At 44.9% G+C, this 27,275-nt stretch overlaps 1 protein-coding gene and 1 long non-coding RNA gene across 10 annotated transcripts in view; one reads left to right on the forward strand and one right to left on the reverse strand.

The window, feature by feature from the left end:
- Positions 1–5,708, forward strand: part of znf536 (zinc finger protein 536) — a 223,199-nt gene extending 217,491 nt beyond the window's left edge. For 7 of the 9 annotated variants that reach the window (XM_026177512.1, XM_026177499.1, XM_026177503.1 and 4 more), the window contains one exon: positions 3,228–5,707. In XM_026177512.1, coding sequence (XP_026033297.1) covers positions 3,228–3,457 — 230 coding nt within the window. In that variant the 3' untranslated portion in view covers positions 3,458–5,707. Of the gene's footprint in view, positions 1–3,227 lie in introns of all 9 variants that reach the window. The other 2 variants (XM_026177462.1, XM_026177472.1) reach the window with 1 other exon arrangement.
- LOC113027768 (uncharacterized) overlaps positions 1–27,275 on the reverse strand; it is a 90,329-nt gene that overhangs the window by 36,721 nt on the left and 26,333 nt on the right. The gene's annotated exons all lie outside the window — the stretch shown is intronic.

The following is a 27,275-nucleotide window of genomic DNA, read 5'->3' on the forward strand; positions in this document are numbered from 1 at the left end:
ATAATGCCACACTAATGAAAACAAGAATACCGTCTCTCTCCTCTTTTCTGTTCCTCCCTCATTATTACTCTGCGTCTCTTTAGCCTTAAATTTCCCACTCTTGAAGGATTTTGTCGACACAAAAGAAGGAATAAACAGACAGATGGGAACATGTGAGAGACAGAAGGTGACGCAAACTAAACACAAACAGGGTCCCCACAAATTAAAGAGGACCCGTTCCCTCCTCATTTCCTGTTACATGACTGTTCCTAATAATGAGTTCCGTGTGTGTGCACAAGCTCAGGCTGTTTATCGTAGTTTTTTCTACCCAGGGATCCGTGTGATGTCACAGAGAGATGGTAGAAGCCCCACCCACCTGCTCTTCAAACCTTATCAGATTCTCTTTTTGAGACCTGAATGATTTCTGTAAATGATGTTTTACAGCTGAAGATTCTTAAACAGGAATGTCAAAGAGGAGGAGGGGACTAGTTGTTGCTGAAAATATAAAAAGGTAAACTGTGTTTGTGTTCTAGAAAAATCACCTTCATCTGAGGGCACAGGATCCGATAATGATCAGCGATCAGAAGCATTCACACAATTCACATTCACACATGCATATACTATTATATATTGTACATATATTTATTAGTTTCAGATGTAGCCATTCTTGTATTTTGCTTGTTTACATTATTGTATTTTGCACAACTCTGTTGCTTGTGAAGCTCGCACACAAGAACTTCACTCACATGTGCTGTACCAATGTACCTGCACATGTGAGTGACATGTGATGTGACAATAAAAGTGATTTGATTTGATTTGACAAGTGCAGCTGAAGTAGGTGCAAGTTTCATTATGTGACTCTTAGGAAGAACTCATTTCTCTATTTAGTTCACCTGATTCATGGTGTGATTTGAGCTCAGTGTGGGAGTCTCACAGTGTGTGTGTCCTCACGAATCTGTCAATCGAGTGACACGTCAATGCATTAGCAGCTGATGAGAGAAACAAACACAAAACATCCCAGAACTGAGTCCGCTTGTTATTTCTGACGTCATTAACCCAGGTCTTTGCATCCAAAGTTTGACTTCCAGGAAACCAGGAAAAGACAATGTAGCTGAATGTAGTAGGACGTTAGCTCTAAAGATGACAAACCTGTGACTGAAGGATTTCCAACACAATAAAAACAGACGGCTCTGCTAGAAACAAAGACATTTAACTGAACAGCACCAATGTTTGGAGGGTTGGTGAGCTCGATCACTCACGTACATCGGACCCAGGTTTTAGAGTTGAAAATGGAACCCGACATCCGACTGGTGATGACCGAACCCTCAGATCAGACACACAGACCTGTGGCTGCAGAGGCACAGAGCCCAGGACGTGGATTAATAACGGCATCTGTGGGTCTGCACGCTAGCCGAGCATGCAGACTGTTGAATGCCAGTGTGTGCGAGTGTGTGCACCATGTTCATACATCTTTTTGGGGACCAACAGCCCGTCCCCACAAGTTTGAAGGCGTGTTTGAGACTAAAAATGTGGTTTTGGTGTCAGCGTCACATTAAGGTCATGGTTAAGGAAAGCATCGTGTCCATTAGATGTCCTCACCAAGTCAGGAAAACAAGTATTCGTGTGTGCGTGTGTGTGCAGGGAGAGCAGCCTCTGTTTAATTTTTAAACTATCTGGTGTGTGTGTGTGTGAGTGTGTGTCATTGTGCAGAAGTCAATTTCAATCTGGACACTAACTTAAGTTTCTACATCCAAACTTTCCCAGTTCAGCCCTCTCTCTCTCCCTGCAGATAAACCGGCTCGATCTGTTTTTATTTCAAGTCCACGAGGACTAACGGTAAATAAGCGGGGAGACGGGAGAAAAGGGTTGAGTTGTTTGGGGGCATATTTTGCTCTCCCTAAGTGTAAAATGGGATGAGATACTCTGCCTCTCGGACTTAACGTAATGTAAGAGAGTGTGAAATTAAACCGCACATGAATAAAGGGGGCCTTCATTGTGTGCCGCCGACGAGCTTATCTGGAAATTCAGACAACTGGAACATCCAAAGCCTCCAAACTTGTAGCAATCCCCTTTGTCTGGCTCTGAAGCAAACAATGTAATATCAGAAAGCCGGCGAGCCTCCAAAACCTGCGTCAGATTGCCAAACACAAAGTCTCGCACTGGCTCGTTGTGTCCTCACATCGAGCCTGTGTGTGCGCGAGTCTACGTGGAGTGGAGTGTGTGCTTCAAATAGATGGTTTCCTTTTAATCCTGGCCTTTTACCTATTGATATTCCCTGCACCTATCCCGGCGCCTCTTTTAAACCCCATATGTTAATTTGATTTAGAGCAACTCAAATTGAATAAGAGATAAAGAAAAAAAAGAAAACGAGAGTAACAGTAATGTACCGTTATTAATATTCTAAAGTGCTGCAGAGGCTCCACGTCTCTCCCGTCTTCCTCCCCCTCCCTCTCCGTCTGTGAGTGAGTGAGCTAAGTGAAGTGGGTTATGATGGCGGTGTAATCGGCATCCCTCAAACAAACGGCCGCTGCTATTAAGGGCCATTGTGTTTGCTGCAGTGATGATCAGATTCAATCTTGGGAGAACATTTTGTGCTGGGCTGGTGTGAGGAGGGGAGATGGAGAAAAATCCTTTGCCGTGTTCGCCTTGCTATTGTGTTCGGGCTGCCAGACGTAAGCGGCCTCTTCCGAAGATGCATATCGACTTGAGGAGCTGCAAAAGTTTACTTCAGATGAATTTGTGGGAGCTCGCCGACTGTGTTGGGTAATGTTTTAAGGGCAGATTTGTTTCAATAAGGAGGTGCTGGTGGGGTGGTGTGAATGTGAAAATCACTTTTCTTGTCTTTGTCTACAGCCCTGCCCCCTGCTTCCTCCCTCCAAACCTCAGACTTTTAATACAGTCTGAACTTTCGACGTCCACAGGGCACCGAAGACGCAGTCGAAATTTTGGTCCTCACAAAGACGTATAAGTGCGCGCACGCACACACAGTGTTTGCTATCTAACATCCACACTCACACAGATGCATCACAGACAATCTCGGGGTTGTGTATCTCACCCAAGGATGCTTTGGCATGCAGACTGGAGCAGCCAGGAATCAAACCAACACACCTTCAGATTAGCAGATTCTCGACCTCCTGAGCTACAAGCCCCGCCCACAGGCTGACTGACCCCAGACTGTGGATGGGGTCGGTCTTACAATGACTTCCTGTTTGAGATTAAAGAGTTTCTGGTGTTTGTTGTCGTTGCAGGCCGCAGACCGTTCAGGTGCAGTTACTGCCCCTACAGCGCCTCGCAGAAGGGCAACCTGAAGACTCACGTCCTATGCGTGCACCGCATGCCCTTTGACAACAGCCGCTACCCCGACAGACGCTTCAAACGTTCCCGCCCTGACCGTGACGCCCCGGAGAACAGCTCTGATGATGTCACATCGAACAACTCTATGACGGGAGTGGACCGTGTGACACATGAGCGGGAGTGACGGCGCTCTACAGACAGACCGGTCTGCACAAAGTAACCGTGTGTGTTATTAGACGCCTGTGAACACTTACTAGGAAAACACGATTAATCAGCAGTGAACACACTTCCTGTAAAAACACACTTCCTGTAGTGGAGGAGGACACCCAGAGCAGAACGCAACACGCCGACCGATAATGGGGATGATGGCGTGTGCGTGGGGGGGGGCATTGGTACCAGCCTGACTGCTGCTGCCATCGCAGAGGAAATAATTCAGAGGTAACCGGACGCTGGACGCTACGCCGAGGGATCCCATCAGCTGACCTGAGCCCCTCCCACACACACACTTCTGCATCCTTCCCTTCACTCTCCCTCAAACACAACACAAATCAATCAGCGGCTTATTTACAGCATCCATTAGCCAACATCAAGGCTGGAGGTCACCTTACCACACCAGCGAAGGACCAAGACTCATGACAGTTTCAGTTTTGGACTCTGATCAGTGCTGGGGGTCTGAGATAATGGTTATGTCTCTGATTAGGATTGTTCTCCAAGCCGTCACTCTGTTTGAACGGGTCTCACTGTGTCTCTGGATATGAGTCCTTAGAGGGGAAAGCTGACGTCGTGAAGTCAAACGTCATTCTTTCATTTTTTTACGAGTAAAACAGGAAATGAGCCTTTGTTGTTCTTCACTGTGCCGGCAGCTGTCGGTGACTGTCGGCCGAGGAGGAGAAGGAAAGCGTGGCGCTCGCTGTCACGGCGGCGGCTTTGGGTTCTTAATGTTTTTCTGATAAAGAGAAATGATCGGGACTTTTACACAATCAGTATCTCCCAAACACACACGCACACACACACGGTGTGGAGGGCTCAACCCCAGGGTCCTAGTGCCCATGGTGTTTACACTACACACACACACACACACACACACACACACACACACACACGACATTACATTCATTCAAACTCAGTCACATGACTCCCAAAACGAGCTTTGAGGGAAAAGGAACTGAAGTGTTCGCTGATCTTATTGTGCTGATCACAAAGTGCGGCGCCAAGTTGTGCCTCGCCGCGGCACCTTTGAAGGTCATTGCTCTCCGTTTGCAGTTCTCAGTTTTCACAGTGTCATTTCCACCCGGCGAGGAATTTGTGAGTCTTCGCAGTCATGTCGGCGTCATCTGTGCTGCGAAGGGTTTTTATCACAGCACCATACAAGTTTCACGCTTATGACTGCGAGCACGTTTCCCTCACAGCCAGTGGTTGCTCACTGGTCTGTAGGCCCGACCATAAACCGATTCATGTTACAGGTGATCTGTGTCGCCAGGAATGAAGATAGGTTTACAGTGTGGCACACACATGCAGACACACAGTGTGTGTGATGAAGCAGGAGAGAGAAAAAGGATGTGACAGAAGTTGAACACTGATGTGATGCAGGTGTAACTCCGCCTACTCGGCCCGGCAGAAAGTCTTAGTTCTTCTTCTTTTGTTGTTATCGAGCAGGACGTCAGCCGTCACTGCCCTCCAACCGAGAGCCACGTAACGTTCCCGTGATGTAGTCTGAGCTTTAGGTTTCCGTACATTACTCTGTCCTTGGTGGCTGTAGCTTTGTACACGTGTATGTGCTAAACATTTATATCTATACACATTTATATTAACATAAAGTCAGCAGGGGAAAAGACGTTTGTAAAGAGTTCACATTCCAGTTTCTGGCTGGAGTTCTCGGGCTTTTTGCGAATCGGAACATTTTCATCATGTTCAGATGAGGCAATCATTTCTGGTTTCAGACACTGGAAAATGCCATTTGTTGTCATCCCTCTGTGACTTATACTCTTTGTCCACGCCTGAGAAAGATACGCCATTTTCCCCTCAGCTGTAATCCTAAAATAATCCATTCCATTGTCCCCGTGCTGTTTCATCTCTGTCAAGCTTCTTATTTAAGTAGCACATGCAGTTGTGCTCACTTATAATCGCCGGTGCTAGAGGAGAAAAAAGATGAACCCATTATATCCCCCGCAGCTCTGTAGTGTCCACGTTCCTGAAGGAAGAAGAGCTCTTTAGCCCAGAGGAGGCGATGTGAGGAGAGGGGGTTTGTTGCAAACTATGAGCTTATACTCACAGTAGATATGTCTGCATTTAAGAAACAGATATTTATTCTTGCACATCTGTCAGAGAGAAGATGAAACTCATTAAAGAGGTGTATCAAACATTTGTCTGTTTACTCTTCCTGCGTTCTAGATGTTCTGATGTACTTTGAAGCCGTGAGATTTATCTGATGTTTTTTCTGCAATAAAACCTCTACCTCTGGGAATCACGTCCTCTCAGTTTGGATCCCTTCCCTTCAGATCAATCACACCGCTAAAGGAGATGAAGAAGCGTTCTGACTGTGGAATGACTGCACACACCTGAAGCGCTCGAATGCTTCGCTCAAATCAAAGCGACGAGTCTTAAAATGGACCCTAAGAAGCAGAAATATGACCTGAGAATGCCGTTTGCTTGTAAGTGCTGGCTCTTATTGACTCACTCATTACATGTGAAATCACAGGAGCAGTACAAATAAAGGCTTTAATGTCCCAACAGGGACGCATGTAGGAAACCCAGGGGAACCAAAAATAGCTGGGAGAGGTGGTGCAGAGAACACTAAAAGCCAGTCTACGACCCCGAAAGCATCTCTTTGAGGCTATACTGAGGCACACTGATGCTTTTCCTTCAGGCAAAGTTTACCACCTTGTGTTCATGACTAAAGTCAAAACACAAACGAAGATGGAAACGCTTGGTGGGATTGGCTGATAAACTAGAAATCCTGACGTAGTGGTACTGTTGCAGGCTCACACAGGTCCAGCAGGGTTAGGCCAGAGTGTAGCAAGGACAGTCTGAAATTTGGTTGGTGCAACCACGGTCACCTCCATTGACTGATTATAACAAAGCCCCGTCAAGACCAGCTTCAGGTCAGCGTGGAGAGCTCAGTGTAGGCCCCTCCATGTCTATCAAATTCAGTTCAGTTTATTTTTATTTATATAAAAGCCTGAAGGCGCCTTATGTTGAAAGGAAATCCCAACAATCAGACAGACCCTCAATGAATAAGCATTTGGCGACAGCGGGAAGAAAAACCTCTCTGTAAGAAACCATCAGGAGAACCAAGCTCAGGGAGGGGGCAGACTTCTGCTGCAACCGGCTGGAGGGGTACGCTTTGGGCCGTTTTGTTAAAGAGGGAACACACATGCTGATGTGGAGGCGGCCCCTGCTGGGGAATAGCCACACGACGCACGTGGAGTTTTGAGGGAAAATGAACCGAAGGGTTTACTGATGTTATCGTGCCGACCGCAGACAGTCCTGCGTTTATTCTTTCTGCATCATAAAATCCAGAAACATAAATAAATGTAATTAAATAAAAAAAATCGTTTTTCATAAAAACTACAACAACTCCAGCAAACATTCAAGTGCATGAGGCCTTTAAAATGTGCTGCGCCGTTATTTAACAGTGCAGTAGATGCTGTTGTAGGTTAACCCCTACAACAGCTCCCTGATGTTATAGGGGTTAACCACCGGTTCTAAAGTGAAAGCTGCCAGGAAACGTCAGAGAACCAATGCGGTAACACCTCACCGAAAAGCCCCCGCCCACTGTCGTGTGGGTAAAAACATGTAGGAAAAGTGAAGCGGCTGCATCAAATTCACCATCAGGGCTTCTCATTGATTAAATGTTAGCCACCAGATGAAAGTCCCTGTCCTCCTAACACCGAATTAAGAAAGAAGCACTGATTTCTGTCAAATACACCTGAAGTGTGCTGAAGCAGACCAAACCCAGCAAACATGCCCGTGTGGACCCACAGCAGGTGGCCGTGTATGCCCACACAGCTGACTGCAGTTTTGCCCTTTTGGAAATTCCAGCAGGGATTTCTGTGGGCAAAGCATTCATTGTCCCGTGTGGGTTAGCCCTGCAGATCTCCTATCAGTTTTCTGGGGTGTCCCTACATTAGCCCCAAAGCGGCATGTTTGCTAGAAAATGCTGGGAAAACCAGTCAGCGCAGCAACATTTCGAACCCTGAAGCCGCGCTGCTATTGGTTGACTGGAAAAACATCTATTTCAGCGCACCTTGGCCGACTGGCATTCAGCTGTCTCTCCAGAGTCCCACCACAGCCTCAGACTGCTGCTACTGCTACTGCTACTTCCTGTTCTCAGTCCAGTAGCGCTGTTTACACCGAGCTCATCGCGGCTGAGGATAACCCGGCTTCTCCCAAGAGTCTTTGATCTGTTGAGCCCAGGTTTGTTTCTTTGGCCTCACAGACTGGCAGCTGTAACTGAGAGCTATAAAAATTTAAAAAATCAACGTGTCAAACATTTGGCTGATGCAAAGTCAGAGGAGACGTAAAAATACCTGCAATGAAAGTACAAAAAAAAGGGGAAAAGCCACGCAGCAGCTGAATTTGAAATGTTGTCCCCAGGATGAGTGCTTTTTACTGTTAATGGAGAAATAGAGTGCGTGGCATATTTAATGGGTTTTGTTTTTATTGTACAGCACTGAATAATTAACTGGGAAGCAGCATGTCACATAGATTTATCTTTTAATTAAAATAACGTGGTTCACGCATATTTGAGTGGTAGTCCAAATAAATGCAATATCCAAATTTATGTTTTGTTTATCTTCCTGTTAATTATGCGGAGATTGTTCACTGTACAGCCCTTCATATCCCCCCTCCCTCTCCCCCTGTCTCCGAGTAATAACCAGTCAGGTTTTATTAATTTATGGATAATTGTGGCTACACGAGTAAGGTGCATGGCATCAAACTGGCTTATTCTTATAAAGTGAGATGAATGTGTGGGGGTGGCTGATGCCTCCACAAGACAACAATAAAGAGAAGAATATTTTTCCATCCTCGTCTTCAGGATTACGCTAATTTCTAATATCCGTTTTCTCATTAGAGCCGAGACAAGAGCAAACAAGGACCGCCTCCTCAGACGCCACTTCATGCAGTGAAATCATCCCAGCAGAGGACACCCAGTCCCAGCGTGGCTCTCGGTGGTCTGTCTAAAGGAAGGAGTTTTGTCAGCGAGTCCATGAAACCTTCAACTGGTGGCAAAAAGCATCACTTTCGCTGTGGTCCACATGGTGTTTTTTTCCTTATTTCCTGGCATTTATCTTAGTATATATATTAATAAATATTTACGTCTCACATATGAAATTTGGCAACAGCAACAACAAAAAAAAAGCACAAAAACCTTCAGAGTTCATGAACCAACATCGACACGTGAGACACACCTTAATACTAACAGCATGTCTCAGATCGGCGTCATTACAAAGCTTACTACGATGCACATCTGTTCCCGCCTTAATCAGCCTGGATGGAACTTCCAGGGTGATCCTTACAGTTTATATCTATTATATTTGGTAGCTGACCTCAAAACTAACAGTGACATTACATGAACATGGCCACCCCTATTTTTAGTGCAGCAGAACTGGAATGTGATGCCATGCACATCTGTAAGCAGGTGATGCTAACATTGCTTGTAATCGATTACTTTGTGTTACATGATGGATATGTAGCCTGCAAAGAAGGATAATAAATTTATTTTTTGGTGTTTACGGACAGAGGTTTAAGTCATCTGTCCATAAACAGAGATAACAACATTAACAGACATATCTGTGTTTTCAAACATGAGCTGACAGGGCAACAATAATAGTAATAATAATAATTATTATTATTATTATAATAATAATAATTTACTTTCTTTTTTCTCTCAGACAAAAATAGGGAGAAGAGGATAATTTTGTCACAGCTGACCTGTGTCTTTGTTTTTGATCCTCGAGTCTCTCCGTCTGAGGAAACCTGCCACTCTGCTCCAGGCACAAACCAAACTCTAGTTTCTCACATGACCAGGAGGCCTCTGAGGACAGCCTTTGCATCCATGTTCACTGGTGACGTTCAAATAAAATGAATGTAGGTGATCAGAGGACACCTGAAGTTTAATATTCTAAGGAAATGCTGAACACACGATCAGCCTGTTTACCTCCTGCTATGCATGTGACATGATAAATGTGCAGCATACGACCACACTGGCAGTAATAAGCTAAAAATAACACAGCAAAAAGCTTTAGGCTGCATACAGCATGCCAGTAATTAAAGTCACTGATGATAAAAAACAGGCAGCACAATTTCTGCCACATCGAACTGACGCAAAGATTCACCTGCAGAAGCTGTGAAAGCTCACCTGTCATTAAGAAATGCTTAAACAGCGAGACGTTTAAAATACATCACAGAGGGACCCGGGCACAGAGTGAAGAAACTCAACTCAAACGGCTTTGTCTGACCTCCGTGCAGACAGCAGCACGTGCCAGCGGACAGCTAACGCTTTCAGTTTTCCTGGTTACCGTAGCAGTGCAGTTAGAGAAGATGATGAGATGTTCTGCAGGAGGTCTTTCCCGTGCTGACGCCACAGCTGGACTGAACACAACTGTAGCTCTACTTCCTGTGCGACTCACAATCCTGAATGAAACCAGCGCTCTACCAGACGGATGATGCTGCCTTTGGGCTTCTGTGCACAGAACAGCTGAACCCGCCTGTTCATGGCCAACAGCATCTTAAATATATGTATAGCCTCAGTTATTTTATCATTTCCATAAAAAAAAATGCTATTCGTACCAAATTTATCAGACGTGGCACCTAAACCCAACCACTTGCTGCTGCTGCGCTTTCTGCCACCATGACTGGACCAACATGTGGAGTCACATTTTCTCAGCTTGTTTTATTCTTTAAATAATAAATTAATAAAATGTTAGTTATATAGCACCTTTCTAGACAGAATCACAAAGTGCTGCACATAAGATAACAAATAATAAAAGGGTAAAACAGACAATATAAAACAGGCAGAAATTAAAGTTTCACCCATTGTGGCCAATTTGTACATGGAAGAAGTGGAAAAGAGGGCTTTGCTATCCTACCCTGGAACACCACCAAGTCATTGGTTCAGCTATGTGGATGACACCTGGGTGAAAATCAAATCTCAGGACGTTCCACATTTCACGGATTACATTAACTCGGTGGACCAACACATCAAATTCACCAGGGAGGATATGAAAAGTGGCAGGTTAGCCTTCTTAGACTGAGATTTCCATCAGTAATGGGGGACATCTAAAAGCTGACGTGTACCGGAAACCTACACATACAGATCAGTATCTAAGGTTTGACTCTCATCATCCACTGGAGCACAAACTGGGTGTCATCAGGACGCTACAACACAGAGCGAACACCATCCCCACTGACACAGCGGACAGGGAGGCAGAAGAACATCAAGAAGGCCCTGAGTAGATGTGGTTATCCCAGCTGGACTTTTGTCAAAGCTGGGAAGGCTCCTAAAGAAAGCTCCAGCCAATCCAGGAGAGGAGGACAACCGCTGCCCAAGCGAAAACCTGTAGTGTCAGGAGTATCGGAGCAGCTGAGACGCATTTTTTCTCAACACCAGGTCTCTGTGGCTTTTAAACCCCAAAACACGCTGCGCCAAAAGTTGTCCACCCCAAGGATCGGGTCCCCGACACAAACAGAGTAACATAGTGTACGCTGTTAAGTGCAGGAGGATTGCCAGGATTTATACATCGGGGAAACCAAACAACCTCTGGCTACAACACAGAAGAGCTACCTCGTCAGGCCAGGACTCTGCAGTCTGTTTACCTACAGACCAGTGGACACTCTTTCAGTGATGAGGATGTACACATCCTGGACAGGGAGGAACGCTGGTTTGAGGGCGGAGTCAACGGGGGCCATTTACGTGAAAAGGGAAAGACCATCTCTGAATCGAGGAGGGGGCCTAAGGGTACATCTGTCACCATCTTACAATGCTGTGATTGCAGCCATTCCCCAACTCTCTGTGAATGGGACTCATGGCCATTGATCAGTGGTCTTTGATCAGTGGTTGTTGATCAATGGTCATGAGAATTTGCATATTAATGACAAGGAACTGACCTCCCAGGCCATTGTTCCTTCAGTGGGCTGGTTTCAGTCAAATGTACCGTTTATAAGATTGGAAACCTGCAGTCATCTGAGACTGAAGAAGTCACTTGGATGAGTGACGAAACGTTTCTCCCACAAAAAGCTACATCCAGATGAACAGAATCAACTTTTCACTTTGGAGAATGTTTTCAAAACGCTCCATTTTCCTTGACTGAAAACGCCATCTCAGTGTGGACAGGAGGCCAAAATGGAGAGAAAAACATGAGTTTTCAAAAAAAAAAAAAAAGTATTAGTGTGGACATGGCCTTAGACACATCCTTAACAGTTGGGAGTGCAAAACTAGAAAATAAAGAAAAGGGGGATCGGTGCACCTATACAGACATGTAATCGGGTGCTGAAAGCTGACACCTCACAGATCCTGAAACTGCAAGTTTACCACGACCAAAATTCACTGAATAGCAAAAGAAGACCAAAACGATGCTTCACGTTTAAAAGCATTGTAGTGAAGTCTTTTCTTACTCTGCTTTCACCACAATAAAAAAAAAAAAATCACACTTCCTGCACAGCTCTAGTGTGCTTCGAGACCAGTTACCCATCAAAAATATCTATTTTCTGTATCATTCACTTGCTACATTACATAGTGATGTCAACTGCTGTTTTCCCCCCAAAATGACCTCTGACAAGAAACCAACTTCTGCTATCCAATACCCAAAAAATTTTAACTTCCACAAATTGCAAAATACTGATCTTTGTCTCTAATGAAACCTCTGTAACTTAGTGAAAAACAGACGTTTCTGTTTTTTTATGACTACAGTTAAAAAAAAACCCACCAACAACACCAAAAAACAGGACAGTCTGGCTAATGAGCTTCGTGTCATGGTGGAGTTTATTTTTGGACTTCTGACTCTGTATTATTCACACGGTCTTTGAGTTTACTCAGAGTCCCCAGTTATCTCCCTGTGTTTCATTCCATGTCTTCCCTGTCGGTCATGTCCATCCATGTATGTTCTCCCTACCCCGTCTTGTCTCGCTCTCTCCGTGTCCCTCGTTCCGAGTCTTACTCATGTCTCTGTGTCTCCCTTAACTGTCCCCATGTTCTTCTCTTAGTGTTTCATTCTTCTGCCTCCTCAATCCGTCTCGTCCATGTCAGCTTCTGTCCTCCGGTCTCTGGGCCTACCGTGTGTCTTAGTCTGCATCTTAGTTGTTTCCTGTTTTATTTTGACAGTGTCTAATCCCAAGTTCACTGTTTTTAGTTTTGCTTCCCCTTCATCGTTATGTCAGTTTGTCCCAGCTGTGTCCCCATACATGGTGTCTGTTTTCCATCTGTCTGCGTTCCTTGTCTTCATGTTCCAGGTTTAGACATTTATGTCTTACATTTTTAAGTCCAAAGAGCCGTGCTGATAGATTTCCTTCTTTGTCACAGCAGCTTTTTCTTTAGCATGCAGAAAAACAGTTAAAAATGTATGGGATCAGAACGATGCCACCTTGAAATGAAACCGAAAAAAATATTGAAACCGAAAAAAAAAATTGTAAGCAAAAACAAAAATTACAGTTTCAATTAATTGTTTTTCCACTATGGGGTGGCTGTAGCTCAGGTAGCAGAGCAGGTCAGCCACTCATCAGAAGGTCGGTGGTTCGATCCCAGGCTGCCTCCTGGCTGCATGCCAAATATCCTTGGGCAAGATACTAACCCCGTGTTTGCCTACTGGTGGTGGTCAGAGGGCCCGGTGGCGCCAGTGTCCGGCAGCCTCGCCTCTGTCAGTGCGCCCCAGGGCAGCTGTGGCTACAATGTAGCTTGCCATCACCAGTGTGTGAATGTGTGTGTGAATGGGTGAATGACTGAATGTAGTGTAAAGCGCTTTGGGGTCCTTAAGGACTAGAAAAGCGCTATACAAATGCAGGCCATTTACTATCATTTTTTTTTTCCCAGTACATTTATTTCGGTTTCAATATTTTTTTCGGTTTCATTTCAAGGTGGCTGTTATGACCCGGGTCATTTGTTGCAGTACGGTGTTGTTATTGTTTGTATTTGTATTCAGTGACGCTTGTTCTGCAAGTTTCCAGGTGGAGGCCACCCATTGGTGGAGGAAGGAACGAGGCCAGCTACAAAAGGGGTTGGACTGGGCCGGCGAGAAGACTTCCTGGTTTCCCGTGAGCTGTGTGTCTGGGGACCGTCGTGGCGTGTGACTGCGCGGGGCTGCAATATAAATGTTGAGAAAGGGTTGTACCTGGGCCTGGTAGCTGTAGGAGTGGGAAGCCGTTTTCTTTTATTCCCCTCTTTTCTCCTGTTTCGGGTAGGGAGACAGGTTAGAGATTGTGTTTTGTTTTGAATCGTGGGAGGTAAGTTAGCTCTGTTTTCCTTTCTAGTGTGTTTTGTTTGTTGTTTTGGCATCACCCACCCTGAAGCTCGCTACCTGTTCAGTCAATAAATTAACTAATCCTCGTCAATCTGCCGCGGTGTGATTTATTTTGTCGTTACTATGTATAGGGTTTACTTTTTTGTTGTGTTGCACCCCGGCCTTGGGCCGGTGTGTAACATAAATGGGGGCTCGTTCGTTTGAGGGATTTCGGGGTCGTTTGTGTGTGGTGGGGTTCGTGTGGGTGTGTGGGGTTGTTTTTTGTATTTTTGGGGGTTGTTTGTGTGGTTGGCCGCGGATGGAGTTTGATGTGGATAAGTTTGCTGAGGCTCCTTTGCAGCAGTTGAGTCGGTGTCGGAGGGAGGATTTGCTGCTTATTGCGGGCCGTTTTGATATGCGTGCGCCGGCGGGGGGTGAAGAAGGATGATTTGCGACAGCTTGTCGCGGTGGCTTTGAGCGAGCGGGGTTTGTTGGCGAGCGTGCCGCTTGTCGGTGGGACGGGCGGGGCGGCTATGGAGCCGTTGGCTCCGTTGCCTGTTTTTTCCGCTGTTCCTCCTGTGGCCGCCCCCTCTGTGGCTCCTCCTGCTCCGGTGGTGGGGACGTCGGCGGAGGAGCTCCAGCTGTTGCTCCGCATCAAGGAGGTGGAGTTGAGTAGTCACCGGTTGGAGGTGGAAGCGATGCATCTGAGGGTGAGGGCGTTGGAGTTGGAGCGCGGGCCTCCGCCATGTGTCCCTGACTCTACGCCGCCCACGCCTGCGCCCTCTGCGCTCCCTGCGCCGCCGGCGCCTGGTCCCGCCCCGGCTCTCCGTCGGGATTTTGATATTGGGAGGCACATTAAATTGGTGCCGCCCTTTTGTGAGTCGGAGGTGGAGTCGTTTTTTCCTGCTTTTGAGCGTGTGGCTGCCGCGTTAAAGTGGCCGGAGGAGGTCTGGGTTTTGCTGTTGCAGTGTCGGTTGGTGGGTAGGGCTCAGGAGGTATGGGCTAGCCTGTCGGCATCTGAGAGCTTAGATTATGGTGTGGTTAAGGCTGCCGTATTGCGTGCTTTTGAGTTTGTGCCTGAAGCGTACCGCCAGAAGTTTCGGCAGTGTGTGAGGGGGGGGGGATCAGACTTATGTGGAGTTTGCGCGCGAGAAGGGTTTGCTCTTTGATCGGTGGTGCCAGGCTAGTGAGGTTAAGGAGTTTGCACAGTTGAGGGAATTAATGTTATTGGAGGATTTCTAAGGGTGTCTGCCAGAGCGGGTGGTTGTTTATTTGAACGAACAAAAGGTCGTTTCCCTCGCGAAAGCGGCGGTTCTGGCAGATGAGTTTGCTTTGACACACAAGAGGGGTTTTCCCCATCCGTTACGTCGGGGTTCTAGAGTTTTGCCTGAGGTGGGGGGGGGCCGTTCTCCCCCGCTCTCGCGGCGTAGCCCTACAGTGGCCGCTGGGGACCGCCGATGTTTTTATTGTCATGAGCTCGGTCATCTCGTTGCTTCTTGTCCCGTGCTGAGGGCGAGGGAGGTGGCGCGGACCAACATTTCGCCCGGGGGGGGGGCCGTGCAGTGTTGTTCTGCGGTACCCCGCCCTAGCTTAATGCCGGTTGGCGTCGTTCCGCGGGGGATAGATGAGGTGTTTCGACCATTTGTTTCGACGGGGTTTTTATCATTGTCTGGTGATGCGGGGGACCGGGTTCCGATCACCATCTTGAGGGATACGGGGGCGAAGCATTCTGTGGCGCGGCGTGGAGTCGTGCCTTTTTCTCAGCAGTCGTACTGTGGTTCTGATTTGCTGGTGTGGGGAATCGAGATGAGTATTTTACGCATGCCACTCCATACGGTTACTTTGACCTCGTCCTTCGTATCGGGCGCTGTGCGGGTGGGGGTTTGAGATCAGCTGCCAATTGAGGGCATTGATCTTATTCTGGGAAATGACTTGGCCGGGGGAAAAGTGTTTCCGGCTACTCCGGAAGTTACTGAGTGTCCTACTTCGGATCGTTTATGCCAATTCCCGTCGGAGCTGGGCGACTCCACAGTTTTTCCGGCATGTGTGGTTACTCATGCTCAAGCTCGTCGCTTGGGTGGTGTGGTGGACATATCCGAAATGTTTCCGGACGGTTCTGAGCCGCATGATAGTTCTGTTCCGGGGGTAGATGGTGAGACGGCGAAGGTTTTTAGTGTGGTGTCGGAGGATTTGTGCCTGGCGGTAAACAGGGAGCAGCTCATTGCGGCTCAACAGGCTGATGATACGTTGTCTGCCTGTCGAGCTGCTGCCCTGCAGCCAGGGGCGTTGCCTGGTCCTGCATCTTATGAAGTTGACCACGGGGTTGTGTTACGCAATTGGGCTCCGGTGGGTGGGTTGGGGGGTGAGGTGGTCACTCAGGTGGTGGTGCCGACGGAGTACCGACCCCAGGTTTTGAGTCTGGCCCATGAGCATCATCTGTCGGGCCACCTGGGGATTAAAAAAACATATGACCGAGTGCTTCGTTATTTTTTTTGGCCGGGGCTTAAGTCTGATGTGGCGTGTTATTGTCAGTCCTGCCATGTGTGCCAGGTGTCGGGTAAGTCCAATCAGGTCATTCCACCCGCCCCGTTACATCCAATTCCTGTAATAGGGGAGCCCTTCGAGCATGTTATTGTGGACTGTGTAGGGCCTTTACCGAAAACTAAGGCGGGTTACCAGTATGTACTTACCATAATGTGTGCGGCCACACGGTTTCCAGAAGCTATTCCCCTGCGATCGCTTAGGGCTAAGGCCGTGGTGAAAGCCCTAGTGCAGTTCTTTTCTACATTTGGGTTACCCAGTACATTTATTTCGGTTTCAATATTTTTTTCGGTTTCATTTCAAGGTGGCTGTTATGACCCGGGTCATTTGTTGCAGTACGGTGTTGTTATTGTTTGTATTTGTATTCAGTGACGCTTGTTCTGCAAGTTTCCAGGTGGAGGCCACCCATTGGTGGAGGAAGGAACGAGGCCAGCTACAAAAGGGGTTGGACTGGGCCGGCGAGAAGACTTCCTGGTTTCCCGTGAGCTGTGTGTCTGGGGACCGTCGTGGCGTGTGACTGCGCGGGGCTGCAATATAAATGTTGAGAAAGGGTTGTACCTGGGCCTGGTAGCTGTAGGAGTGGGAAGCAGTTTTCTTTTATTCCCCTCTTTTCTCCTGTTTCGGGTAGGGAGACAGGCTAGAGATTGTGTTTTGTTTTGAATCGTGGGAGGTAAGTTAGCTCTGTTTTCCTTTCTAGTGTGTTTTGTTTGTTGTTTTGGCATCACCCACCCTGAAGCTCGTGTTAAGATTCAATATTGAGGAAGGGTACAAGAGGTGATCGAAGAATAACCACACCAATCCGGCCGGGTGAAGTCAAACGATGATTTTAATGAATACACGCGTGGGAAGACAACTCTGTACGCAGACAGGAAGTAGTCTTCGACTTAATCAAAGCATGAACAGATATTTTATAGCATCAGGGTTTGTTTACTGACGCCCCTTCATGCGTCACCGGTACATTTTATACATAGATCAGATCAACATCATCATGACTTTTCACCTAGAAAATCATCTTCTATTTTCATGGCTAGCCCTTCCTGTCTACCTTTCAGTTCTTGTCTTGTTCCTCTTTCTTGCCGAGACAACAAGGAACGGTTCCTCTTTTACCGAGACACTTTTGCAGTTACAACCAGACATGAGTAATCTCTCCTCTAAATAAATTTAACTCTATGTGTGTGTATGTGTTGACCTCACATGCTCTTTCTCAATTCACCTGTTGCACTTCTGACCTTTTACCAGACCAGAAGCTCACTGAGACTATGTGTATGTCTTCTACTAAATAAATGTTTTAACCAAGAACCTCTACTAAAACCTTAATATAAAATGACCTGATATAAGTGTTTTGTAAGCATGTATTGCGATTCCTTCTATGGCTCCAAGTCACTTGCACAATAGATTGTCCGAACATCGCGCCGAACAAAGCTTCCGACCCCCAATTAATTGACCGAGCTCCAACTCTTTAATAAGCACAGATATGCATTGTGTATAAAATAGTCATAACTGCTTAAGGCCTTCTTAAAGCTATCTGTTACATTGTTAAAGCCTCGTCTTAGCCTGCGGCTCAAAATAACTTCCTGCTTTCACTTCTGCATACAACTTCCTGTCAGCCTGCAACTCAGTCTTTCTGAAAGAGACACACACTGTTCTACCCCTGAATCAAGAACCTCCAGATTTTATTATTAATGCAATGGTAATGATGACAATTATTTAACTATAGCAGTAAAATAATTTCCTTTCTCGACACTCGCTACCTGTTCAGTCAATAAATTAACTAATCCTCGTCAATCTGCCGCGGTGTGATTTATTTTGTCGTTACTATGTATAGGGTTTACTTTTTTGTTGTGTTGCACCCCGGCCTTGGGCCGGTGTGTAACAATGGCATCGTTCTGATCCCATAAACATGTGACTTCTTCACACTGACAGAAAGGAGTGTTTCACTGGTCTGGCTGTAAGATCAAAGTGGTTTGCCATGTAAAATAGGTTTGACACCACTGTTTTACTGGATACATGACGTGCTGCTGCAAGGAATAAGTCACCCTCTTATTCCTTTCTGTGAAAGGTCTTTAAAAACCAATTAAATACTGATTTTGTGTTATTTTAAATTTGAGTGCAGGATAAACCGATTTATTTGCAGTATGGCGATATATAGTGGGATCAGCTGTAGCAGTCCTTTAGTTTTAACCGAAGCTCATCACGCTGGTTAGTTTGGCCTGTTTTCATGTGTGTAGGGTTGGAAAGCAGCTAGGACAGCACGTGTAACATCTGCTTATATGTTGTTGAATTTTGCTGGCTAAATCCATAGAGACCAGTAAAGCGAAGAGCAGCAGCAGGTCAGCTGACCACAGCCTGCTGTGCAGGCTGGTCATGTGACTGATAATGTGATTTCTTTGTTTCATGCTGCACTGCTACACTGGAAGCTGGGGTTCTCCCACCTGCCAAATCCCACTTTAACACCTGGTGGTACAAATACAACACACTTTGGTCTGACTGAAGATCAGCAGCTTCTCCTTCATGTGCAAAGGTGGCTGCAGGGAGAAACCTTAACCCGCGAGGTGCACAAAAACAAATCATCTATTTCATGTTAATCCAGTTAGTCAGCGAATTTATCAACCAGTGGATCCTGGGAGAATCCATGACATTCCTGATGGTCAGTCCCTGCTGATGTGATGAAGAGGAGTTTGTGTCCCTGCATTTCCTGGATCTTCTCTGACTCTCATGGTTCGGGGTACGACGTCTCTCCTTTGCCCTCCCCGGAGTGGGGTGGCCTCTTTCTCCCATCATAATTAAACAAGTTTCTGCCTTTATCCCATGTCCATTAGCAGAGCCCATAGCACTGCTCGGGAAATGGTCATTATCACACACAGAAACAGGAACATAAATTTGCTGTTAATGAAAATGTCAATTAGCGGTCTGCTGTGTTAGAAGACATGGTGATACCGTCACCACTGTGAATTAAGCACCCGCGCGCTCACCGGGGGGCTCCTCATACATAAAAACATTTAAACGGTGCACCTAAGCCCCGTACTTTAAATCCAACAAAGCCCACAACAACTACTCTTCCTCACTCTGTCACACGTGGTGTTTAACCGTTGCTCTTCTTCATAATTACCCTACATTTGGGAGGAAAAATAAATATCTGAGATGGAAATTAAAAACAAGGCCACAAAATGTAATGTTCAGTAAAAAAAAAATATATTCATACACATATATATGTGTGTGTGTGTCATTATTCTGTACTTTCGTCCTTAAGCTGTTTAGTCTCTGGAACCCCTGGGTTTGACGAGTTGTTTTGATATTTTTATTCACATATTTGGATCATTAATCAAATGGCAGCATGTAGGGAGGGCAAGCAGAGGGGGATGGATGCGATCCATATAGCATATCTTCTTCAGGGTGTGTGTGTGTGTGTGTGTGTGTGTGTGTGTGTGTGTGTGTGTATATATACACATGCTGTAAGATCAATCTAAAAGTCCTCTGCAACAGCCACTTCAGACCCTGGGCGCAGTCACAAAAAAATGATTACCATTACACTTCCACCCTCCCCACTCACTTTCAGCAGACGATGAGGGGAAATAAATGTTGCCACACACACACACACACACACACACACACACACACACACACACACACACACACACACACACACAGCTTCTGCTAGAAATGACAGAAATAAAAAAGACTGATTCCCACCTAAACGTCAATATGAGGGGGATGTATTAAAAGTGCATTTGAAATTCTTAGCAGCGTTCCACTTCATTTCTGAATGTCTGGGTCTTGCACCCTTAAAAGCAGAGAGAAATAAATCAAGTTCGTTGCTCGAGCTGAGACCCCTATAAAAATAAATAGATGAACGCTGGTCACCTCGGAACCATTTTTAAAACGTCCTCCTCGCTGCACTGTATCCATAATTATGATTTTGATTGTCTGTGACCACATCCTCCGAGATCAAATGTGAAGCGGAATAACAGCGGCGCGGACGGAGAGATTTATTCGTCGTCTGCTGTGGCTGAGGTTGTGCATGACAAACAGATAGTTAATACCTCGGGGTATAAAATACTGCTGCTTAGGCGCTCCCTAACGTTTTACACGCAGAGACATTGAACTAAGGAAACTCTCAATGTTTGCAGGCTTGAAAACAGCTAACACACACAGACAGAAGAAATTACTGTGGGAAAACAAAAAAAACGCTTTTGATCTGGGGCCATAATTAGCCAGCTAACCTTAGCACAGAGTGCTAACTCTTTTAGCAGAACAACAGGAGAGGGCAGCTCCTCGAACCTTATCACAACCAGCTTCTAACCCACAACCTGGTCAGTGGACTCAAACTGTCCAAACACACTTTTTCACTGTAATTAGAGATGGCAAAAGCACCAACATCCTTTACTTTAGCAGAAATACAGATACTTTTGTTAAAAGGTACTGCAGTAAAAGTTGTAGTAGAGATTCAGCGTCGTTACTCAAGTTAAAAAATACCAGCTTTGAAATGTAAGTAAAAGCAGCTCTTTGCAGGACGTTTGTACTAGGTACGTCTGTGCAAAACGAATTAAACCTTCTGCTATAATAATATAATAACAACATACAGCATGTACACAGATTCTCTTCTTGTACATGCTGTGATCAGCTGACCTGCAGATCTACACACTGAACACAATGAAATGTAAGCACTCTACTCAGCAGTAGTTATCTTAGCTGATTTCACCCTCTACACTGAGAGTACACTGGTTTGTACTGGCTCTGTACACAGCACTATACAGTTGGTAGGAAGGTGGAATTCAGCGGATGAATCTAGGCATCATAAGCTTAAATTCAAATTCAGTCCTGATACAATTTATGTGACCATGACAGCCACAGCTGGTGTGCACCAGCCCAACACAGAGCTTCACTGTAAATTCACCACAGAATGACAAGGCAACGAGTTTGTCCTGCACTAAACTGCTAAGAATTTAAATATCATGATCAGTTGGTTTTGTGGTTACATAATATTAAAAAATATACCTGTTACTCAAAAAATTTTACTCCCCCTTATTCCCGGGTTGGATGGGTGTATATATTGGATTGGCGATTGGATATATTGGATTTGCAGCTGGCTGTATTAGATTAGCGGTTGGATGGGTGGATATACTGGATAGTTGGATTAGCGGTAGGATATATTGGATAAGCAGCTGGATGTTGGAAGTATTGGATAAGCGTGTGGATGGTAAATGGTAAATGGTCTGTATTTGTATAGCGCTTTTACTAGTCCCCCCTAGGGACCCCAAAGTGCTTACACACCCAGTCATCCACCCATTCACACACACATTCACACACTGGTGGAGGCAAGCTACAGTTGTAGCCACAGCTGCCCTGGGGCAGACTGTATTGTATTAGATTAACAGTTGGATGGTTGGATGTATTGGATTAGAGGTTGGATGGTTGGATGTACTGGATTAGCAGTTGGATTTATTGGATTAGCGGCTGGATGGTTGGATTATTGGATTAGCGGATGGATATATTGGATCAGTGGTTGGACGTATTGGATTAGTGGTTGGATGGTTGGACGTATTAGATTAGTGCTTGGATATATTGGATTAGCGGTTGGATATATTGGATTAGCAGTTGGCTATATTGGATTAGCAGTTGGCTATATTGGATTAGCAGTTGGCTATATTGGATTAGCAGTTGGCTATATTGGATTAGAGAATGGATGGTTGGAAGTATTGGATTAGCGGTTGGATGTATTGCATTAGTGGTTGGATGGTTGGACGTATTAGATTAGTGCTTGGATATATTGGATCAGCAGCTTGATATATTGGATTAGCGGTTGGATATATTGGATCAGCAGTTGGATATATTGGATCAGCGGTTGGATATATTGGATCAGCGGTTGGATATATTGGATCAGCGGTTGGATATATTGGATCAGCGGTTGGATGTACTGGATTAGTGGTTGGATGGTTGGATGTATTGGATTAGCGGATGGATATGTTGGATTAGCAGTTGGATTTATTGGATCAGCGGTTGGATTTATTGGATCAGCGGTTGGATGTATTGGATTAGCGGTTGGATGTATTGGATTAGCGGTTGGATATGTTAGATTAGCAGTTGCATATATTGGATTAGCAATTGGATGGATGGATTTATTGGATTAGCGGGTGGATATATTGGATTAGTGTTTGGATGGTTGGCTGTATTGGATTAGCAGTTGGTTGGATGGTTGGATGTATTGGATTAGTGGTTGGATGGTTGGCTGTATTGGATTAGTGGTTGGATGGTTGGCTGTATTGGATTAGCGGTTGGATGTATTGGATTAGTATTTGGATGGTTGGCTGTGTTGGATTAGCGTTTGGATGGTTGGCTATATTGGATTAGCTATTGGATGTATTGGATTAGAGGTCGGATGTATTGGATTAGAGGTTGGATGGTTGGATGAATCGGATTAGCAGCTGGATGGTTAGATGTATTGGATTAGCGGTTGGATGGTTGGATGCATTGGATTAGCAGTTGGATGGTTGGATGTATTGGATTAGCGGTTGGATGTACTGGATTAGCGGTTGGGTGTACTGGATTAGCGGTTGGGTGCATGGTGGTACTGACTTGGTGTTCTTTATTGCTGTTACTGCTTTCATGGTTATTGATTCTATTGAACAGATGTCAGTTATTCACAGTCCAGTTGTTGTTCCCAACTATCCAGAGTTGGGACAAGGAAGCAGAGTTGCAGTCTCAACTCAAAGAAGTCCTGCCATTAATTAATTCTTCGATCTTAAATATGATCAACCTATCTCTAATAATCAGCTATGTACCACAGGCCTTCAAGCTGGCTGTAGTTAAACCTTTACTTAGAAAGCATCTCTAGACCCAGCAGTCTTAGCTAATTATACGCCAATCTCCAACCTTCCTGTCATATCAAACATCCTTGAAAGAGTAGTTGTCAAACAGCTAACAGATCATCTGCAGAGGCTTATTTGAAGAGTTTCAGTCAGGTTTCAGAGCTCAGCACAGCACAGAAACAGCTTTAGTGAAGGTTACAAATGATCTTCTTATGGCCTCTGACAATGGACTCATCTCTGTGCTTGTCCTGCTAGACCTCAGTGCAGCGTTCGATACTGTCGACCATAATATCCTATTAGAGCGATTAGAACATGCTGTAGGTATTACAGGTACTGTGCTGCAGTTGTTTGTATCATATCTATCTAATAGACTCCAGTTTGTGCATGTAAATGGAGAGTCCTCTTCACACACTGAGGTTAATTATTGAGTTCCACAGGGTTCAGTGCTAGGACCAATTCTGTTTACATTATACATGCTTCCCTTAGGCAGTATCATTAGAAGACATAGCATACATTTTCACTGCTATGCTGATGAAACCCAACTCTATCTGTCCATGAAGCCAGATAACACACACCAATGAGTTAAACTGCAGGAATGTCTTAAAGACATAAAGACCTGGATGGCCGCTAACTTTCTGTTTCTTAATTCAGATCAAACTGAGGTTATTGTACTTGGCCCTGAAAATCTTAGAAATATGGTATCTAAGCAGATTCTTACTCTGGATGGCATTACCTTGGCCTCCAGTAACACTGTGAGGAACCTTGGAGTCATTTCTGACCAGGACATGTCCTTCAATGCACATATTAAACAAATATGTAAGACTGCTTTCTTCCATTTGTGCAACATCTCTAAAGTTAGAAATATTCTGTCTCAGCGTGACGCTGAAAAACTAGTTCATGCATTTATTACTTCCAGGCTGGACGACTGTAATTCATTATTATCAGGAAGTCCTAAAAACTCCCTGAAAAGCCTTCAGCTAATCCAAAATGCTGCAGCAAGAGTCCTGACAGGGACTAGAAAGAGAGAGCAGATTTCTCCTGTTTTGGCTTCCCTTCATTGGCTCCCTGTTAAATCCAGAATTGAATTCAAAATCCTGCTGCTCACATACAAGGTCTTAAATAATCAGGCCCCATCTTATCTTAATGACCTTGTAGTACCATATCACCCTATTAGAGCACTTCGCTCTCACACTGTAGGCCTACTTGTTGTTCCTAGAGTATTTAAAAGTAGAATGGGAGGCAGAGCCTTCAGTTTTCAGGCCCCTCTTCTGTGGAACCAGCTTCCAGTTTGGATTCAGGAGACAGACACTATCTCTACTTTCAAGATTAGGCTTCAAACTTTCCTTTTTGCTAAAGCATATAGTTAGGGCTGGACCAGGTGACCCTGAATCCTCCCTTAGTTATGCTGCAATAGACATAGGCTGCCGGGGATTCCCATGATGAGTTTTTCCTTTCCAGTCACCTTTCTCACTCACTATGTGTTAACAGACCTCTCTGCATTGAATCATATCTGTTATTAATCTCTGTCTCTCTTCCACAGCATGTCTTTTATCCTGTCTTCCTTCTCTCACCGCAACCAATCACAGCAGATGGCCCCGCCCCTCCCTGAGCCTGGTTCTGCCGGAGGTTTCTTCCTGTTAAAAGGGAGTTTTTCCTTCCCACTGTCACCAAAGTGCTTGCTCATAGGGGGTCATATGATTGTTGGGTTTTTCTCTGTATCTATTATTGTACGATCTACTGTACAATATAAAGCGCCTTGAGGCAACTGTTGTTGTGATTTGGCGCTGGATAAATAAAATTGAATTGGATAACTGATTCAATACAGACTAAAGCAGGGCGATATGGCCAAAAATATTTATCACGATATATATTTGAAAATTTGCGATAACGATATAACTGACGATATAATTGATGCGAGACAAAATACAACTCCACAACATTACTAGCGCAAAAAGACAACCTTCCATTTATTTTCACTTAAACAAAAAGCTGGTTTATATGTACATTAAAGCTTTATAAAAATTTAACAGTGCAAATGCAAATTCCTTGCTGAAAGTTTAACCAAAAGGCATTTCCAGTAGAAATGGGCTGACATATCCTGAGCATAACCATGTATAATATCCACTGAAGTTAAAAAGAGGTGCTTTGCAACATTAAACTGCAGTGTGCAGTACGTATTTTTCGGACCATAAGGTGCACGGGATTATAAGGCACATTAAGCGAAACAAAGCAGTCAGATAAATCAAACTTTATTAAACTCATTCTTCTTGCTTCCTCCACTTCTGTACCATTGATTCATTAATGTTGAATTCTCTGGCAGCTGCTCTATTCCCATGTTGTTGCAGTATATTAATGACTAACCTCGTATTGTGGATGGATTATCTCAGTTGTTCTCCTGACTGAAGTTTGGTCCGTTTACAGCATCCTGCCATGCGATTGCATTTGTCTCTAACTATCAGGAACCTTAACGTTAACTTTTATAAGTGGAAAAGTGTTAGTGTTCGTCCTCCAGCTTCACTGTTTATGTTATGCTAACATAGCTGTGTCGCTAGCGATCACGTAGCACATCATTATATAGCAGCTGGCCCAACTTCAGTAACCCTACAAACGTCACTGCTTTTTAGTTTCCTGTCTTCATTTATGTTGGAAGTGATAGCAGAGCTGTACGTTTGATTTTTTTCAGAAATCTCTCAGTCAGAACGTGCTATATCATGCTTAGGTAACTAGCTAACTAACTTCCGCTAGCTTCCTGCTAACTTCTAACTCCGTTAAATGTAATAACTTTTGTTTTCATGGATGCCTGGAAGTTAAACTTCATAGTTACACCTGGTAAAGCAGCAATGCTGATCGTTTTATTAAAGATGAAAGAATTTAGACAGTTTTTAACTCTCAGTGATGCTGCAGTGTTCGTTTGATCTGAAGAATACGGAGTTTAGGACCCAGATTACTCCCAGATTTAAGAGCATCTTAGTCCAACAAATACGACAATAACGACGGCCGCTTGCATGTTCTGCAAAAAAATGTGCTTTGTCGTGTATCTGACGGACAAACACCAAACCAGTTCCACATCACTGAAGTTGCACCATTTTTACAAACCAATTCTGGTTCATCTGTTTCACTCAACAATCGGCCATGTGCGTATGAAAACAAAGGCACTGCGCATGCGCGTTTTACTCATATTCTATCGCGATATTTCATTTTCCTATCGTTGCCTAACATTATACCGGTATTACCGTGAACGGTATAATATGGCCCAGCCCTAATACAGACTGTAGGCATCACCTCGTGAACCATCACCTGTACCTAAAAACACAGAGATGAGAATCATATTCACACAAAACAAAGACTGCATTTTATGTGTTTTCTCAGTTTTAGCCTAAAAATGTCAGTGTTAGTATTTACCACCATAACCTCAAACACACACACTGCACTCACTGAGCTAAACAATGGCACTGCCGCAGATCTCGAGTCTGAAACAAAACGCCCATCTTTACTTTGATAGCTGTCATTTCTACACGAGATTTCCTTCTGCTGCTGGGGGAAATAAAGACTTAGTGATAATGGAGGATAATTACATCTCTCCCTCTCTCTCATGTTTTTCCTCTGGTGCTGCATCGCACAGGATGGATGCCAGTGAAGTCACAAACTGCAGCATTCAGGCCCATTACATCTGCAATGAGAGGAGATGCAAGCAACATCTGGCGTCTGAGCTGTGATAGAGAGTGCTGCCTGTGCCTTTTTAACGGATATCTGGAGGCAACACAGAATGGGATATCATATCTCAATGTTAACTCTTCAAAGCCCAATTAGAGGCAGAGCAGAGAGGGTGAGATGTATGTGGAGAACGAGAGGAATAAAAAGAACAAAGCAGTGGGCAGGCAGAAGAGGAAGAGGGTGGGGGGAGGACATAACGGGGTGAAAATGGAAAAGGAAGAAGGAAGAGAATAAAAGCAAAAAATAAATGAAGAAAAATTAATAAGGTAGCTAACACAGACAGGAGGAATTAACTAAAGGCTAAGGAAGGAAGGGAGGAAGTTGGGAAGAAATCAAAGAGGTCTGAATAGCACAAAGAAAAATACGGTGTGACAACGTGGGAAGAAGAGAGAGGAAGTAAAGACTTAAGACTAATTATGAAAAGAAAGCTGATGACAGGAGTAAGCAAGCGTCCAGGAAATGTGTCAAAGCCACAAACATCCCAGGATCTACAAAAATCCTTATTATA

The sequence above is a fragment of the Astatotilapia calliptera genome, chromosome 1, assembly GCF_900246225.1.
Source record: "Astatotilapia calliptera chromosome 1, fAstCal1.2, whole genome shotgun sequence".
NCBI classification, from domain to species: Eukaryota; Metazoa; Chordata; class Actinopteri; order Cichliformes; family Cichlidae; genus Astatotilapia; species Astatotilapia calliptera.